This window comes from Agelaius tricolor, unplaced genomic scaffold (assembly GCF_023055355.1).
Source record: "Agelaius tricolor isolate 1412-34295 unplaced genomic scaffold, bAgeTri1.0.p SCAF_8, whole genome shotgun sequence".
NCBI classification, from domain to species: Eukaryota; Metazoa; Chordata; class Aves; order Passeriformes; family Icteridae; genus Agelaius; species Agelaius tricolor.
This window is the reverse complement of record NW_027269268.1, coordinates 46,454,168-46,472,457: the sequence shown is the minus strand read 5'-3', so window position 1 is coordinate 46,472,457 and position 18,290 is coordinate 46,454,168. Positions and strand designations below refer to the sequence as shown.

The 18,290-nt window shown below is 40.3% G+C and overlaps 1 protein-coding gene across 2 annotated transcripts in view; it reads right to left on the bottom strand.

Annotated features, from left to right (window-relative positions):
- Window positions 1-18,290, bottom strand: part of PPARGC1A (PPARG coactivator 1 alpha) — a 368,235-nt gene that overhangs the window by 25,543 nt on the left and 324,402 nt on the right. For both annotated transcript variants that reach the window (XM_071432614.1, XM_071432615.1), the window contains exons 3-7: window positions 7,349-7,543; window positions 6,254-6,376; window positions 5,143-5,347; window positions 1,027-1,072; window positions 845-918 (exon numbers count right to left, since the gene is read on the bottom strand). In XM_071432614.1, coding sequence (XP_071288715.1) covers window positions 845-918; window positions 1,027-1,072; window positions 5,143-5,347; window positions 6,254-6,376; window positions 7,349-7,543 — 643 coding nt within the window. The remainder of the gene's footprint in view (window positions 1-844; window positions 919-1,026; window positions 1,073-5,142; window positions 5,348-6,253; window positions 6,377-7,348; window positions 7,544-18,290) is intronic.

Here is an 18,290-nt window from a genome sequence, read left to right as displayed (position 1 = left end):
TTACACAACCGAGAAAGAAAATGGTCTTGGCAATAGCTCAGGTGGAGCTCAATGTGTTCTTTTGTGCTCAGCTCAGGACACTTGAAGAAAACAGAGGCAAAAAAGAGTTCAGAGGAATGCCATAAAACAGATCTGAGTTCTGAAGGAATTGACTTCAGCAGAATGAAGAGCAGACGAATTAAACGAATGATTAAATGGGTGATGCACGAACTAAACCACTACATGATAAAAAAATCCTACAAATCTTCAAAAGGTACAAATCCAGGGATCAGAAAGGAGGAGGAAGATAAAGGGAGGTTGTGTGAAGTGTGTTAATGGAAGAAAAAGAAAAAGCAGGAATACAAAATGAATACCACTTTTAAAAATTACCTCTAAGCTATGGGACAATTAGTTGTTCAGTGGTAGAGGAGAAAGGTGTTATTTGTGATGTATCAATCTAGAAATGACAAAGCACTGAAACATGCAGTCATGTACAGCCCTAGACCGGCCTGGAGACAGACTGAATGACATAACTTTTACATCTGTAACATCTATTACACTGTGCTGTGGGGTTTGTCTTTGAAAGATGGTGCTCAGCAGTACACAAATCTATGGGGAAATGGAGAAATATAACAGATAAATGGTTTCATTCATATTTTCTCAGAAATTATGCTCTCCTGTGTAGGTTTGGAACCATATTTTCAAACATGATTCTTCTCAGGTAGCTGGATAAAAATGAAATGCTGAACTGCACTGAAGTGAATCTACTGGAGACTTCTGTGAGATCTCAGCATATCTGTGCTATATTAAAGTAAACACACACAAGCCATGCTTTAAGGAAGAGCCATCATTTTGCATTTCTCACCTGCAGTTCCAGAGAGTTCCACACTTAAGGTTTGTTCAATAGTCTTGTTCTCAAATGGGGAACCCTTGGGATCACTGGAAGACAGGGCACATTTATAAAAACAAGCTGAAATGGAGTTGCTGTAGCCAAAATTTACTGAACCCCCCTCCCTTTTATAAATGTTTGCACTTTTTAGTACTTACTTTGGTGACTCGGGTGTCAATGGAAGTGATAAACTTGTTGGTTTGGCTAAAGGAAAAAAGAAAACAATTATGCAATATTTAAACACTCTGTAAAGTATACTGCAAACATTTCTTTATACTTTGGCATTGGAATCATGTGGTAGTCGGTTAGGGCCAAGCTCTAATAGTTCAATTGCCATTTCAGTGTATCTCAGATAGATAAATAAAGAGACTCATCCTGATTCCTTATTTACTAGCACCAAAGGGGCACCTAAATTTCAACATTTACATCAATTACTGTACCTCTGAAATACACTACACAACCCAAATGACAAGAACCTTTCAGAAGAAGAGTGGTACATGTTAAAAATCAATGAAGAACTCTACAGGATACACTGTGAAAATGTTACTTCTCTCAGTGTTAATTTAGACTACAATTCACGTTTTATTTGGAAACAGGAGCAGCAGAATAACTACAAAGTAACAGAACGTTATGAATATTCAGTTAATTTTACTTCTACAAGATACAATTTTATATACAGCACTGAGAATAGGTTGTTTCTATGAGGCCAGAGTCCAACCAGTTACAGTCCAAATTTTTGCAAATTATGCTGCAAACTATGACAAACCATGGACATAGTCACAGATGGTTAAAAATGGGGTTGAAGCTCTCAGCACTACAACACCAACATACGCAAAAAACAAAGCTCTGGCTATAAAAATGTAAGTCTTTGCAGCTTTTACTCATGCAAAATTGTATTTTCTCAGAGCAAGCCAAGAACCAGGATGTTGTAATACAACTAAGATGCCTTTAAAATTAAAAATTATAGTACTTGCAAATTTTACTTTACAGAAGTTAGATTGATGTTTTAAACACAGAGAGCATTGTAGCAAGAACAACAGCAGGGGATCTCTTCTGCAGATTAATTACTTAAGACAAAATGTTCCCCTTGAACACTCCTGCACTGCAGATCTTTTGTCCAGAGTGTCACTACTGCATATTTCATATTCATTACAGGCTTGGAGCTCCCATCAACGTTAAGGGATTTTATATGCAAATTGATTACTTTTATATGCTCTAGAGCATTCCTGAAGTAATATAACATTTTAAAAAATTAATTCTGAAAAGCTGCATATTGTTTCTTCTCCTCCCCATATGAGAAAAGGAAGCTCAGGTGTTCACCTCAGGTTCACCTTCCTCAGAAGTCACTGCTGGAGTGAGGAGATGCACCTCAACGAGTTATTTGTCTGGTCCAGCACAGCCACTGATCTGTGCATTACACCAGGTGCAGTAAAACTGAATGCAACCTGACACATCTTTGTGTGCAATTTATATACATCTAGGAATACTAATGTTTGCCTGTGGCTACCTAGAGGTAAAATTGGCTTAAAAAAAGCAGATCTTGCAGTAAGGTTCTGGAATAAAGTTTTATACAAAGGCTTTCCTTTTTTTTTTTTTTTTTCTTTTTCATTTTTCTTTTTTTTTGGAAATAAAAATCTGCACGCTCTTAACCAATTTAGGCTAAGGAAGCTGAATGTGTAAGAGCTATTTACATCTCTAAAAAGTCTCCATCTAGCTCTTATTAGTCCCACATATTAAATTCTGAAGCACTGAGGCACAGTGCAAATCTGCCAGAGCTGGGCACAGAACCAAGGCATTGTCTCACACTCCCATGTATTAATTTTAGGCAGATATCACTGAGCTCTCCCACTGAGAAGTTCGCATACCAAAACCCATCAGTTTTCTTATTGCTAGGCAAGAACTTGACCAAACACTCTTTCTGCAAAGGATTCATACTCACATACAGCTATTGATAGTGTAAATATTTAGCCAAGACACTGCATTTTACATGGTGCCTGTTTATTAGAGTTTCAAGGTCTACTGTAGTGTGGGTTTTTGGTTTTTTTTTTGGTTAAAAAGAGTTCACATCAAGTTGCTTGTCCCTGTAAATTGAAAACATTCAGGTTCAAAAGAACTACGTTTCCTCATGGGCAAATTTCAGTGCAAAACCACAGATGATCTTTGGCATGAATGCGTTTGTGGACATTCCCGTGGGTTTGCAATATGTTTGCAACAGTAACCCTAAAGGAAAATAACATTTGACTTATCCTTTGTGAGCTTTCCCTAACTCTGAAAGAAAATCTCAGACTGTGATAGTTTTTTAAAACAGAAGGAGCCAATTTTCTTGTACCTTTGATTAAATGTATGAACCAATGACTGCAGGTCTGCAAATATCAGTTAAATTTGCAAGGTTGATTCTGCATGAATTGACTGTCCAAGCTGAAAGCATTATATTCTTGTATTTGCATTATATGCAAATCCATTGATATTGAAGTTATATATTGGTGTATGAGGCAAATTTGCTGAAAAAACATTGCAGAAGCCTGTAAATTAAAGCACAGGAAAATTAAAGAAGGTAATTTCTCTGTGCCTGCAAATTCACCTGCAAAACCACTAAAACTACAGTCATCTGTTAAGCACAGTTGTTAGCTATATGTCCCTTTGGACTTTCCTAATCTCTCCTCTGTGCTGTTTCCACAGCTCAGTGTGCCCTGGCTCTTTGAACTGAATCTACACAATTGCTCAGCTGGGGGGAAAAAAACCAGCTCTGGTCTGAATAAAAAGACTTTATAATCTGTATGTATGCTTGTGTGCACATACATCTCTGTATGGGTATAACATACATGTGCATAAAGCATGTTATATATGATGCACCTTATCACCTACCACCTTAACATCCAACAGTGTTAATAAAGCCCCCTGTAACTTCTGGCAATTCTGTTTTTCAGTACCATTTTAGTAACAGACCCAGGTTTGACATGTAGAGTTCAGTCTGGATTCTGCTGTGAAAGCAGACTGCTGAAGCCGTGCAGAAGTGGCAGTTGGCATAAAGAAGCTGTAGGAGCAGTTGGATTTCCTTCATATGAGAAATGTTTCATTTCAAACATATGAAATTGTTCAGATAATTTGAGCCCATCATGGAGAAAACCCTTACTTAGGATGTCAGAATGTACAGCTGCAAGAACAATATTAAGTGACAGGAACGGAAGATTATTCTTATTAAGTTTGCTTATACTTTCTAGTGCAGAATGAGAAAACAGATTTGATAGAGGCTGAAATGCAAGAAAAAGGGAGGGGAAAAGAGGAAAGAATATACAGTTTACAACTGTTGCTTTGAAAATACCAAACAACACATTTAGGGTCACATCCTGATCTCTGTTGCAGACAAGTAACTTCCACTGACTTTAGTGGAGGTATCCAGGATTGGCACTGATGTGTCTGAGATAGGCACAAAGCCTTTCAGATGCCAGGCCAACATCAATACATAGATGTATTTTAAAGTAGCAATAATTTTAAAAAGCTCCCTTTGGGTTCGTAAGCTTTTACAGCTTTCCTTTATCATGGGAAAACAGACAGGGAAAGAGAGGGACAAAAAGTGAGAGAGGAGGCTTAAAGTTCTTGCATCTCTGTCACAGAAGCTACTTGTGATATAGGCCAGTTTTTTACTCATCAGGGGATACTAAAAGTCAATACAAGTGTTTAGTTTTGACCATAAAAAATCCAAAAACAAGAGAAAAAGATCAGAATAGCATCTAAACTTTCAACTATTTACAAAATAAAATTACAAACCAGCATTCCAGCTTTAACAGGAATGACACATTTATTGTTTTCTCTGTAGCAGTGAGAGCACTATTTATTGTCTCTTAAGGGCTATGTGGCAGGTTAACAATGCCCTCAGTTTTACTCCAGCAAAAGAGAAAGAAGCTCACTAATGAACTGGCCTGCCGAACTTGTTTAGGGGTATAATGATTTCTTAGTGCTACACTTCTCTGTGAATAAGTATCTCCAGCTAGCTTGGTATACTGCCATGTGGTATTTGTTAAACTTTTCCTGAGATCCTTTTCTGAGGCTTGGGGCAATAAATAAAATGATAAATATGTCTAAAAGCTAAATCTAGCTAACTAATTTTAACTTCATTATAATGTTTACAAATTCTCTTTAAACAGAAGTGATGTTGGATTTCCAATACTAATCCAAAGGACAGAAGAAGTGCTGAGGGTATTCCAAACCATGGTACTTCAGCTTCCCAGGGTTACTGCTGGTACCAAAGCTGTGCTCTGCAGTCCCACACCTACCCTGCAGATGATTTGTCTGAGACTGCAGATGGGGCTTCCTTTTGGAGGTGCATTTCTCTTTGCTGCTGTTCCTGTTCTCTGCTGGTTTGGTCTGAGGAGGATCATCATTCGTAGTCAGATATTTGAGAAGTTCAGAGCAGGGGCGTCTCTGAGGCTTTTGCTGTTGACAAATGCTCTTCGCTTTACTGCTCCATGAATTCTCAGTCTTAAAACAGGGTGAAATAAAATAAAATAATAAAATAAAATAAAATAAAGTAAAGCTAAAATTAGTGAGCTGAACCTTATCAGAATGGATATAGGTTTTCTGAAGAGATGAGATTTTCAATGAAGTGTTCAGCCTAAGTGTACTAGATCTATGAGCTGTGAATAACTGTTTGCAGAACAAGGAAAGAAAATTACATTTAAAATTCCTAAATGACATTTATGCAGCTTTTTATTTCATTTCTCCTACATTGCAATGTTCCTATTCAGCAACATGTAACTAACAAGACCCTACAGCGCCTTTAGTGTGAACAAAAAAATAAGCTGGTTTAAACCTTAATTTGCTGCTGATTGCTTGGGCCCAGTATTCACAACTCTCTTAAGTACTCCTAAATGGCCCGTTTTCAGTTACACTGAACGGCAAGACAAACATTGTTTAATACTGCCTGCTAACAGAATTATGTCCAAGCCCCCCGCCCCCGTTCCATCCAATCAATGTCTAATATACATCTTTTGCCAAGAATCCAGTGTCATTTGTCTTAGCTCAGACAGCTGGGAAAATGGCAGTCCCACATCCTGGAGTCACCCATAAACAACACCAGACCATCAGCAAATTTTATCACATCCCATCCTACTGACACTGTGTATCAGTAAAGTAGGTAAGGTAACTGACGGTGTGACTACAACGGAATTCTGCCAAGAGAAGGGACATAAATGAAATATTCAGAGCATAAAAAAGCTCAGATGATTTTCTGGAACCCAGTCTACAACTCACATTTTTTAAAAATTAGTTAGAAGATAGTAAGCACATACAATACATTCAGATCTACTGCTTGCTTGATTGCTAAAAGCATAAAAGACCTTGTAACATTTTCTTTTTTTTCCCTTATTATAAAAATTAAGTTTGTACCTTAACAACCACAGGGCTTGTTCTGATCCTGTGATTAGTGTTTGCATGGTTTTGTGTGCTGAGACCACTGCATTCATTGTAATTTAGCTGAGTGTTGGCTGGAGCCAGCAAGAGCTTCTTAAGCTACAAACACATCAAGGAAAGGGAAGTGGAAGGAAAAGAGTAAAGTTACACATCTTTATCAATTAAAGTATCTACATTTTTGCACAGTTACTTTAAGTTAGTTATATCAATTTCAGCAAGCAAAGTACAATAAAACAAAAAGCAGGACTTGATATTCCTCAGAGTAAACAGATTTCATTTCCTTCTGGCTTGGCAGCACATTTCTGCTCCCTTTACTGCAGTATACTGAGGGGCAAGCAGAACTGACAGGGATCTTGGGTCTCTGAATCCAGGGCAAAATGAAATTCTCAGCGATCTGTTTGACATGAAGAGGCCTCTGATCTATACAGAGACATAAACTTTAACAGAGTAATGGATATAGTGTCAAGATTCAGGTATCTGGCTCTGCTCCCACTGAAGCCAGTGATAAGAGGCTTTCAGCAGAAACAAAATCACATCACAGACCAGATTTACTAAGCAAAATGCATATAATGTTTCACCCACATCCTCATCCAAGATTCAGTTTTGCCCTGGTTAGCAGTAAGCTGGTGCTTACTGGTCAAATCAATGTTAAAGACACAAAATCAGCCCTGCACCGCAACAGACTCATTGGGCCTTTCTTCAGAGATCACCAAAAATGATGTCTAAACACACCCAACAAAAAGAGCCCCGAGAAATGAAATATGAGTTAAGAACCATTACCCTGACTTATCTGAACAGAATGATAAGCAAAAGTGTCAGCCCCATTAGGTTAACAGTTTCAATAACAACCTTTTCAACAACTTTTTAATAGACTGCCATATTAATCATCCTATGGCTATTTGGTGGGGAGGGGGGGGGGGGGGTTTCCCCCGCTTAATTCTCAGTTCTTTACTTGATTTTCCTCTCCAGTCTAAATGAAAAGCCCAGACCTTACTGTGACTACATCATACCCATGCAGCGGGTGGCCAGAGGCACATCCAATTCCTGTTAAACAGTAGGAAGGGTTCTTACTAGAGACGGCTCTTCTGCCTCCTGGGTCGGAGGGGCGCCGTCGGGCACTGGGGAGGGGCTAGCGGCATTTTCGTTGGTCACATCTCCGTCTGTCAGTGCATCAAAGGAAGGCAAGCCATCTTCATCCACAGGGATGCTGTCCAGTGTTTCTGTGAGAACAGCTAGCAAGTTTGCCTCGCTCTCTTCATCTAGTTTCTGTGGGAGAGGACGAAACAAAAAGAGGAACCAGGTGAGAAAAGGAACAAAACGATGCCTCTGTGTGTGAAGAAGCAGACAACAAGTAGTTAAACTGGCCCTTGGAACAGCAACCTGCAACAGAATCTCAGACAATGTAATTAGGTACAATAAAATGATCAATTTCTGTTCAAAAGAAATCTCTTCGCACCCGTGGGGTATTGCTAGTTTACTTTTCTTCCACAATTCTTTCTTTTGTCAGGTGTTAAGAATGATAAGTGATCACTCAGGGATTGTATTACAGGATGAGCCTAAGATGCTGACACCTAATGATGGTGTCAGCCCAGGCTGTCCCTTTCTTTTGCTCTTCAACACTGAACACCAGCTAATTGACGTGCCAAAATTACAGGAATCAGACAGCTAATCAGGACACCAGAAAAACGAATCACCAGAAAAATACTGAAAACTTCATTCACATAGATGGTCCAGTGTAAGCAAGAAAGGATTTCCCTTCCACACTTCTGCAAATCCTTGCTCCAAAACAAAATAGCTTATTCCTGAGTATTCTGGTGTAAGAATAGCCAGCAGCACTCATATGGTAAATGACAGGTTGTTTGGGTTTCTTTTAAAGAAACATATTAGGCAGGTTGCCTTTGAAGTTGTCCTTTCAAATCGTGTCTTTTGAGTGCTCAATACACTATTGTATGCATTTATCAAATTCTGACTGCAATTATAAAAAGTAGATTAATTTCTAATCAGAAGTGCCTGTAATGTTAATTTATATCTTATTTCAGCAGCAAGAGTTCTTTTTGTCAAATTGAGTAAATTTAAGTGCCTCCTGATTTTTAATGAAATATAGTCCCTACTGTATATTAAGATACAGATTTTTTGAGTGCTGAGAGTTAGAACTGAGAAATAGAACTGTAAAAATCATTATATTTATTTTTCAGAGAGATTGGAAATTGATCTTGACAGATCAATTATCTAGGACTCCTAGGCTGATCCTAGTGCTATTGAAGTAAATGAAAAGCCTTTCACTGATTCAAGTGATATCAAATTGGGAGTTTCTCCACCAGCTTCAGAGCAGCTCATCATGCTCCAGGTCCCCACTGTGAAAAAATTTCAGCTAAGTTCAAATCTCAAAGTAAAAAAGTGAACTAGCAGGACAAATAATACCAGCAAGACAAACAAACAAGCAAAAAAAGAGAAGTTAATAAAAGCAACAGCAAAACATTGCCAAGTTACACTTTGGAAAAAAAATAATCAAGTGAACCTGGGTATCCCCTTAGCATGACTTTTTTCAGTAATACTTTTATCTAGCAGACTCTGAACAGAGATGATCATAAACCACGCAGATAATTGCTCCTGCTAGGCTTCTCTGCCAAATCACACCTCACAGCTTCTAACATAAAAGCTGTCTTTGAGCTAGAAAGCTAAGGCAGACCACTGTTCTGGTGCTTATGGCATCATCTCCAAGAAACAAATAAATACTCAGCTAATGCTAAGGAGAAGCATTTACTTGAAAGGCCAAAAGGCACTTATCCACTGAGAAAAAGTATCTAAATTTTGGTATCAGGTGATTACCACCATACTAGGGAGACATATGCACACAGCTGTGATAATTCAGTGTGTAGAGAATGAAATAGGCAGAAGGGAGCCAAATGAAACCATGCTCCGAATACAGCTTTTCACAGCCACTTTCTGAGAGGAAAAGAGAAAAATTACTGTGTCACTTGTAGAATAGTAAGAAAAGGCATATTGGTCAAGAAAGTGTGTACCAGTGTTTTTTCCCAATGGCATTTCAAGTCCCTCACAGGTGGTGGGATGAATGGTGTGAGAGCCAGCCCTCGAGCCTACGGTGTTGTCCATGGGCTGGTTTGGCTGCCTGACCCCAGCCCTACACCAGGAACGTTTTCAGCAAGTCCATCTGGTGGGGCACACTGCTGAGCCTTGCGGCTCATAAAGCTGACAATGAAGCTGGAAGTGTTGCTATTTCTAACAGGGAATGCCTCCTTTAATAATAGCATGCCAGAAGAAAACCTGATATTTGCTGTTAGCTGCTCCACTCTCATGCTTTAAACAGACATTCAAGTGCACTGACATTCAAGAACAGAAAGTTGAGCGGACACCGGTCCTCATCACAGCAATTTCAATTAGTTTTGTACAAGTTTCAACATTCAAACACCCCAGAGAAAGCAGAGGATGTGACAAAGAGGACTCTGTTAAACAATTAATGTCACTTTCCATTATTGCTTCAGTCCCAATTTACAGAGCAAATAAATCAAAGTCACCACAGATGAAGCACACTAGCTGGCTAACACATGTCTATTCACAAACGACATGGCAGCAGGAACACATTAGTCAAGAAAATGACATTGCTAGATAACCTCTTAAAGGTTTAACTATGCTATTGCTAAATAATTGTCCTAAATCATTGTTTATAAAGAAACACAATTATTAGATACAGCAGAAATTGTGCTGAGGAGAGATGCAGAGGGAGAAATGGTTGGGTACATCAATGTCTGAACAATAATCACTGAAGCAGCAGCTTCCTCTTTTGCTGTTGCAGTCTGAGTCTTGGTGTTGACAGCACTGGGGAGAAGCAACACCATGGCCAAATGCAGGCTCTTTCACAGTTTCAGCAGTGTCACTTCAGAAGTTCACATTTCAGACTGGCATTCAACCTGCTCACCACACGGGCTCGGTGGAACAGGAGGAGCTGAGCACCCCCCACCTCTGCCAAGGCCTGAGGATGTGCTGTGTGCTCTCTGGAACTGACTCCACCATGTCCCTAACTTCAAGCAGGATCTTACAAGAAGGATTTGCTTCTCTTTATAGGAGCAGATCCTAGGTATTTAGACCACCTAAATGAACTACAGTAAGAAGAAGAACCAGAGGATAATCTCAAATGTAAAGCCGCATGGCAAATGCAATTATTAAACTGTTTTGAAAACAATTCATAATGACTCCATGTTGCTAACTTGCCTTTTTAATGCAGAAGCAGTTATGCATCACTTCCAAATCATGCTGTTATGTTAGCATAAAGACATTGGGGCCAGATATGTTTTGATCCCTATAATTTTCACCCAGACGAAGGAGGCAAAGAACACAGGTATGCCAATGAATGCACGTACTTCTGTGTTTCTGACAACAGAAATTTCCAGCATATCCAGAATGCCATTAGCTCTGAAAGGAAATAAAATCTGGCATTTATGTCACTCTTTATGGGTGAATGCAACAGAGGTAAACTGCCAGAACATCAACCAATCCTCAAACATGAGTCCATCTAGGAGTCCAAAGACCATGGAAAGTTTTTAACTGTGCTCTTCTATGCTTTTACATGTTTTGCTCTAATATTTTAATACTTCTACAGCACTAAAAATAATTCTCTGTCTGAAAACACTGTAATAGTTGTGTAACATCTAATTGCATTTCTGCCTTCAGTAAAATGTCTCCAGAGATATTCTCTCTTTGGTCAGTGAAATGAGTTGATAATTTACCCACGCAAAGGTATTTAAATCCTCTACCCCTGATGGCTCCTTCTCTTCTGCTTATTCTGACTATTGATGGAGCTGGGCTCACCCTGTGGTTAGCATTTTATGCCTGTAATACCTGTTACTTGTCAGCAATCCACAGAGGCCAAAGATTGAGCTGTAACAGAAGTTTGTCCATGCTGTCACTCACAGGCATCCCTTTAGGGTGTGTATAGGGAGCAATGCTGTAATTAATCCTTAAATTTTCTTCCTTTAAAAAAATCATGCAACATTTTAAAATCTCTGTCATTACCATCAGATTGGGTTAGGGAAAACCTAGGAAAACTTGAAATCCACAAGTCCAGGGGCCCTGACAGAACACATCAACGAATGCTGGAGAGAACTATGTCGTCTCAGTATGAGAGCATCATAGTAAGGCTGCTTCGTGGTCATATTTGAAAGGTCGTGGAGATCAGGAGAGGTGTCTGAGGGCCGCAAGAAAGCAAATGTCACCCCAGTCTTCAAAAATGGCAAGGAGTCATGAGTGGCATCATGAGTGGTGTTCCACAAGGTTCAATATGGGGCCCAGTATTGGCCCACTCAACAACAACGAGGCCAGTCAGCCTCACCTCGATCCCTAAGAAGGTGATGGAGCACCTCATTCTGGAGGCCACCTATATCCACATGGATGACACAAAGGCAAGCAGAGGTAATCAAGCATGGTTTCACTAAATATAAGTAAATCGTGATTGACCAACCTGACTTCCTTCCATGATGGAAAAACTACCTGGATGGATAAGGGGAGAGCAGTGGATATTGTCTACCTTGACTTCAGCAAGGCTTTTGACACTGTCTCTCACAACATCCTCATAGGCAAACTTGGGAAGTGTGGGCTGGACGAGCGGACAACGAGGTGGACTGAGAACTGGCTGAATAGCGGAACCCAGAGGGTGGTAATCAGTGGCATGGGCTCTAGTTTGAGGCCTGTCACAAGTGGTGTCCCCCAAGGTTCAATACTGGGTCCAGTACTGTTTAATTTATTCATCAGTGACTTGGATGAATGTTCAGATGCCTCCTCAGCAAGTTCATGGATGACATAAAGTGGGTAGAAGCTTTGGACTGATCTCCCAGAGTGCTGTGCAGCCTTTCAGGAGGACCTGGGCAGGTTGGAGAGACGGGCAGGAAGGGACCATTTGAAATTCAACAAAGGCAAATGCAGGATCTTGCACCTGGGGAAGAGTAACCCCAGGGACCAGCACACACTTGGGGCCAAACTGCTGGAAAGCAGCTCTGCAAAGAAGGACCTGGTGGATACCAAGTGTCCATGAGCCAGCAGTGCCCTTGTGGCCAGGAGGGCCAGTGATACCCTGGGGTGCATTAGGGAGAGCATTGCCAGCAGGCTGAGGGAGGTGATCCTGCCCCTCTACTCAGCCCTGGTGAAGCTCATCTGGAGTTCTGTGTCCAGTTGTGGGCTCCTCAGTACAAGAGAGACATGGAGCTCCTGGAACAGGCCCAGAAGAGGGTGACAAAGATGCTGAAGGGATTGGAACATCTCTGTTACAAGGACAGGCTGAGGGAGCTGGGCCTGTTCAGCCTTGAGAAGACACAACTGGGAGGGGAGCTCATCAATGTCTGTCAGTACCCCAAGGGAGGGTGGCAGGAGGATGGAGCCAGGCTCTGCTCAGTGGAGCCAAGCAACAGGACCAGAGACAGTGGGCAGAAACTGATGCCCAAAACTTTCTACCTGAACATGAGGAAGAACTTTACTCTGTGAAGGACAGAGTACTGGAACAGGTTGCCCAGAGAGGCTGTGTAGTTTAGTTTCTGTCACTGGAGACATTCAAGAACTGTCTGGACACAATCCTGTGCCACATGCTCCAGGATGGAGCAGGGAGATTGAGCAGGGAGATTGGTCCAGCTGACCTACTGTGGTCCCTTCCAACCCATCTATCTGTGTTTCTGTGATCCCTTCTTGAAAACCCTGAAGCCAGTGTGCAGATGTCCTGAGTCAGGATTATCCTGTAGCTCTTTTCATCAGCACAGATATGCTGATCCATTCCAGAAGAGGATCAAGCCCATCTTTTAGAAAATATTTTCAACATATTAATAGTATCTCCAACATCTTCCCTTTGGGTGACTTCTCCTCTCCCTTTCAATTGTGATTAGTGCATGCACAACTTTTGCTGACTTTATCTCAAGGAATGAAATCAGCTAATGAATGATGATGCTCTGAAGCTTCTTTACTGACAATTTGAATAGCACATGGGCCCACTGTGATTCATACCGAAAGATCAGGGTTGAAGCTGCATTATTAATCCACAGCCCCAAGGAGCTGGGAGCAGTGGCAGCTGGCCACATCTTTGTAAAAAGCCCAGGAAACTTTGGGACAGATCCACAGCTGGCAGAAGCTGTCACCACTCCAGCAGCCCTGCTTGGTAAGCAATTCAGAGCAGCCAGGTGTACACCAGAACTCACAAGGGATCACCATTTCAACATATCTACTCATTTCTCCTCATCAGCCTAAGATCTATTCATAGCACAATTAACAAAGAAAATAAAATATTTTCCTCCAGCTGAAAATATGAGTGATCTAAAAATACTAATACATTATGGCTCTATCTTCAAACAAACAAAATTGACTTGTGAGCACATCAGGGACTTCCAACAGAACTTAATTCCTTAATTACAAATTTTGGAGTAAGGATGTCCTTAAGATTGTTTTTTCCTTAAGAAACAAGGGGTACAGATTCACCCTTTTTTACACGTAAGGACGCAGAGGCACTGAAAAGCTCATTAACACCACTCAGGCCCTGAGCACCTCCCGTCAACAAACATGCAGGAGTAGGGGCAGATGCTGTCTCAGCCCCACAAACCAAGCTTTGCCACAAGAGGATAAGGAGCCACAGGCTGGACAGAAGCACTGGGAGAGTAGGAGGTGTACAAGGATTCGGATGCAGGCTGGTTGGTATTCCTTCTCCTGACAGAGAAAAATGAGAACTGTAGTCAAGGACCATGAAATGGAAGAACTACAGCCCAAGTTTCCCCTCTTCTGGTACAGAAGCAGTCAACCTGCCATGGCATGGCACAGACAGAGCTCTCATGTTGATTTTGCTGCCTTTTCCATGCGTTGTCCAAGGCAAGCGTCTCCTTTCCCTCAACTTAGAGCCAGCTGTACCCAGGGCCAAAGATGAATTAGCGGTCCAAGTGGTGAATCACTTGTTCCACCTTACCTGCTCACAATCAGTCCCATGCCCTTATATATTTGAAGAACTTTCTAAGCTTTTATTTTACTGTTCAACTGCTTTGCAAATCCTTAGGCATCCTGTATTGTCTTACAGTAAAAATTCACATGATGCATTTGCATTAGAACATTTTTCCAAGGTCTGTTAGTCTGGTCCCCAAGAGACACTCCCATAATTGAAATGCTTAAGTCCAGAGCTATCAATTATCTTTAAAAACAAAATGGAGTCCCACTAGGAGAAAATTACAGCCAGATTTCTTTATATGAAGTAGAAATATGGGGATTAATTATCACCACCCCTGTGCAAATGCCTTTAGGGTATGGAAAGGAAACAAGATATTTTCTTTTCTTGAAGGAGACAGCTATATTCATACTCCTCACATGCACCTGCAGGCAAAGACCACTTGAATCCAGAGCTTGCCTTCTGCTTTCAGCAGCCCCACCACCCTTCATAAGGAATGTGGATATACCTCAATTGTAAGACCAACCATTTGCTCATATTTAGGTAAAAGCTTCACTCCAGTTGGATTTCTCCAGATACAGACTTGAAGTAATGTGCTGTACAACCCCAAATTGAATATTGTGATTCCAGGTATTATATATATATATATATATATATATAAAATATTATGATTCAGGTACTGCAATGCCTAATTTCCAGAGCTAGGTCCCAGAGAGGCACAAATCCCCAGCATCACTCCCAGGAACATTAGGCCACCACTGGAGGGACCTGCTAAATGTCCACAGGCTGAAGGAGATGGGAGCACCAGCAGCATCCATTTTCCCGCTCCCCTCTTCAGGGTGTAACAACATTAAAATAAAATTACATAAAATAACATAAAATAATAAATAAAATAAAATAAAATAAAATAAAATAAAATAAAATAAAATAAAATAAAATAAAATAATTTTTATCATCATCATTATCACCATTTTGCTTATATCTCAGAAAGTTCTTATGTGCAACTTGGTAACTGAACTCAGATTGCTTTCTCTCTGTGAGATGCTCTCCTGACACTGTAAAACTGTGTCAAGCACTTGGTATTAAAGCATCACAACTCAAAACCACAGCACAGACCACTTGCAAATAGGCTTTTCTTTAAGATCATGCCCTTGGATCACTGGAAGTAATGCTGCCATAGCTCCTGTGAGATAACTACCTTTACAAGTGAAAAATCTAACCTTTCTGCTCTAACCTAAACATGTCAGTTTAAAAAAGCCTTCTGAATATTCCTCTACCACAATGTCACCTTTTTTTATTACTTGTAACAAGTTCTTGCAGTTCAGGAGTTTCCATTACAGCCTGGAAATTAGGTTTATAATAAATTGAAGAGCTACTAATTGACTTACTCATCTCATGAACTTGAGGATCAAGCTAGCAACCCATGCTTTACATCTTTTGACCAAAATTCATCCACATTTTGTAAGCCATTTCAATTTGATTTGTGTAAACTGCATCCTTCCCCTCCATCATAGTAATCTTTGATTCTGGAGAAAAGATAAAACAAAAGCAATCTGCAAGCATGCTGTTGTGCTATTGACTGTATTAGGGGGACAAGATATTATGCTGGATTCCATTTCAGTGGTATCCCAAATATCAAAAATGTATAGTAAGTGAAACCACAGAATCTTTGCAAACACAGTCAATTTAATTCAGTATCTATTTAATTTAATTCACTCTATTTAATTTATACTTGATCCTGAGCACAATATTGAGAAAACACTTGAAAACAAATCATCTTATCATCAGTTTGGACCTCAACATTTGCTGACTATATAGACCAATTTGCTGATTACTAAATAAATGCTCTAACCATGTTTCTTACTGGGTTAGCTCATCAGGGGGGCTTTTTAACTTCTACAGGACTTGACACTGTAAAGGACCTGCACGTCTGTAGTACTGAGGCACACCATGGACTTACTATTGTGCTGCTTTGCCCAGTGCTAACAAAGTCCACCTGGTCTTCATGGGTGGGGAACTGCAGCAGGAGAACATCTGGCATGTCTTGTCCAGCCCTCAACGGGCTAGGTTTGGGCTGAGCTCCACCATGAAGCACAAAACTCTCTGTGTTTCTGGTGGGTAAACCAAGAGCAGGGAAAGTGCAGAAGTGCAAAGGAAAGAAAGCACCTGATGAAGAGCCACAATAAAAAGAAAAGCTGTAAGTTTTTCTTCACTGTGCAAGACTGAAGCCAGGGAAGCTGGGCTGGAGGTGAAGTTTCCTGTCTGCCAGAACTGCTGGGGCAGCACGGGTGGGCAGAGGAGCAAGTGACCTGGATAAGGGGATGCAGGACAGGTAGCCTGACCTGCATGAGTAGCTCAGCCCAGCATGCAAGAGGTTGGGCAGGCTGTCTCTGAGCTCAGCACTCAGAAACTTCGCTACTTGGAGCAGCAAATGGCACCTCTTACCCATCCTCCCTTCCCCACACAGAGACAGTGGCTCATGCTTGTAACAAGGTCCTGAGCAACAACCCAGACAGGGATTTTTAATTATTATTATGCACCTAAATAATATAGAGGAGGGTAGAGAGCTAAAGATTCTGGGGCCCCAGTCTGGACAAGCTCTAATACGGAATGGGTACTGTAGAAAGAAGGAAGAAGAGGAAGGCAGGGTACAGCACAAGGTAGGGAAGGCATTTGAGACTCTCCTGTTGCAGAGCTTTCAACAACAGTGTCAGCAATATTTCAGTCCAAATAGTCAAGCACTGCTTGCTCAGATTTATTTATGTACTTGATTTATAATCCATGCCCACACTAATCTCTCTATGCACTGACATAAGATTTTTCAACATTCATATACCTTTGTAAGGCAGCATAGCATATCCTGGAGGAAAAAAAAAAGCTATATATATTTTGCAGTGATGATTTCACACATGTAATTGATGTAAAAACTTGTTTGCCCTCTTTATCATGACAAATATCTCTAAAAACTGCACTTGAGTGTCAGTGTGTACTCTTCCTTTGCCAACAAGAAGCACTATCTTGTTGCTTTTGTTCATTCTTTATCACAATGTTGCATTTCCTTTAGTTTTAATTATATTGGATATGTCAGGATGTCTATTATCATCCCTACTTCTATCTTGAGATTTAGGACTCTAAAGAGATACAAATTTAAAGGTAAAATTGTACATAATATAGCAGAGAAGAGTTTACACTCTTTAAGATTTTTAAATTCGTTAAAAATGAGATTTTTAAATTTCATTCATTTACGGGGAGACTAGTTTTGTTCAAATGAAACGCACAGTAAAAAATTCATTTTTAAGCTACAAAATAAGACACTTCTATCTGGTGCTTTTACTGTTAGAAAATTGGAATTTAATTTGACCAGGAAATTAGCATTTGTAAAGTATCAAATTCATTAAACGCTTTTTATGATGTTTTAATTTCTCAGCGTGTTCAGCTTCATCAAGCCTAACACATGCCCATTGAACAGGTATGATAAACACAAGTCACGTCTCACAGGAAGAAAAGCACTGGTTTTCCTTACAGTTGAATCATGAGTGGATGAGTACATCATTAATACATCTGGACCGCCCATCATACTTTATTGGAATTTAACTGGATGGCAGCTATCTGGTTTGAGATGGTCAAAAGAGTTTACTCAGATACAACACAAAAACTTGTTTACAAGCCTAAAGATTAATTTTCTCTGTGTATTTTACCTGTGTAGCTCTACATTATTTTTAGGTGGCACAGCAATGTCCTTCAGTGTCCTCCTTGTTTGTATATACTAGCAGACATGTTGACTGACACACACACGGCATTTAGAGAGGTGTTTTAGATAGATAAAATAAACCTCAGGTACCTGTACTCTAAGTGTCCTAGGCTGAAAGCAATAAAGACTCCTTTATAATGAAATACCAAATGAGAATGTGCAGATCCCACAGTAAGAAACACACTAGCAGGTATAGGGATAACAGCACAGACAACAGGTGACTTTTGTCAGGCTCTTCAGAGCGCCTTCACAGTCCCACAAAAATAAAAAGAAAGCCTCTCCCAACAAGCAAATAAGTCCTCAGCTCAAAAAAGCAGTGATTGAACAGTGCAACCTGGTAA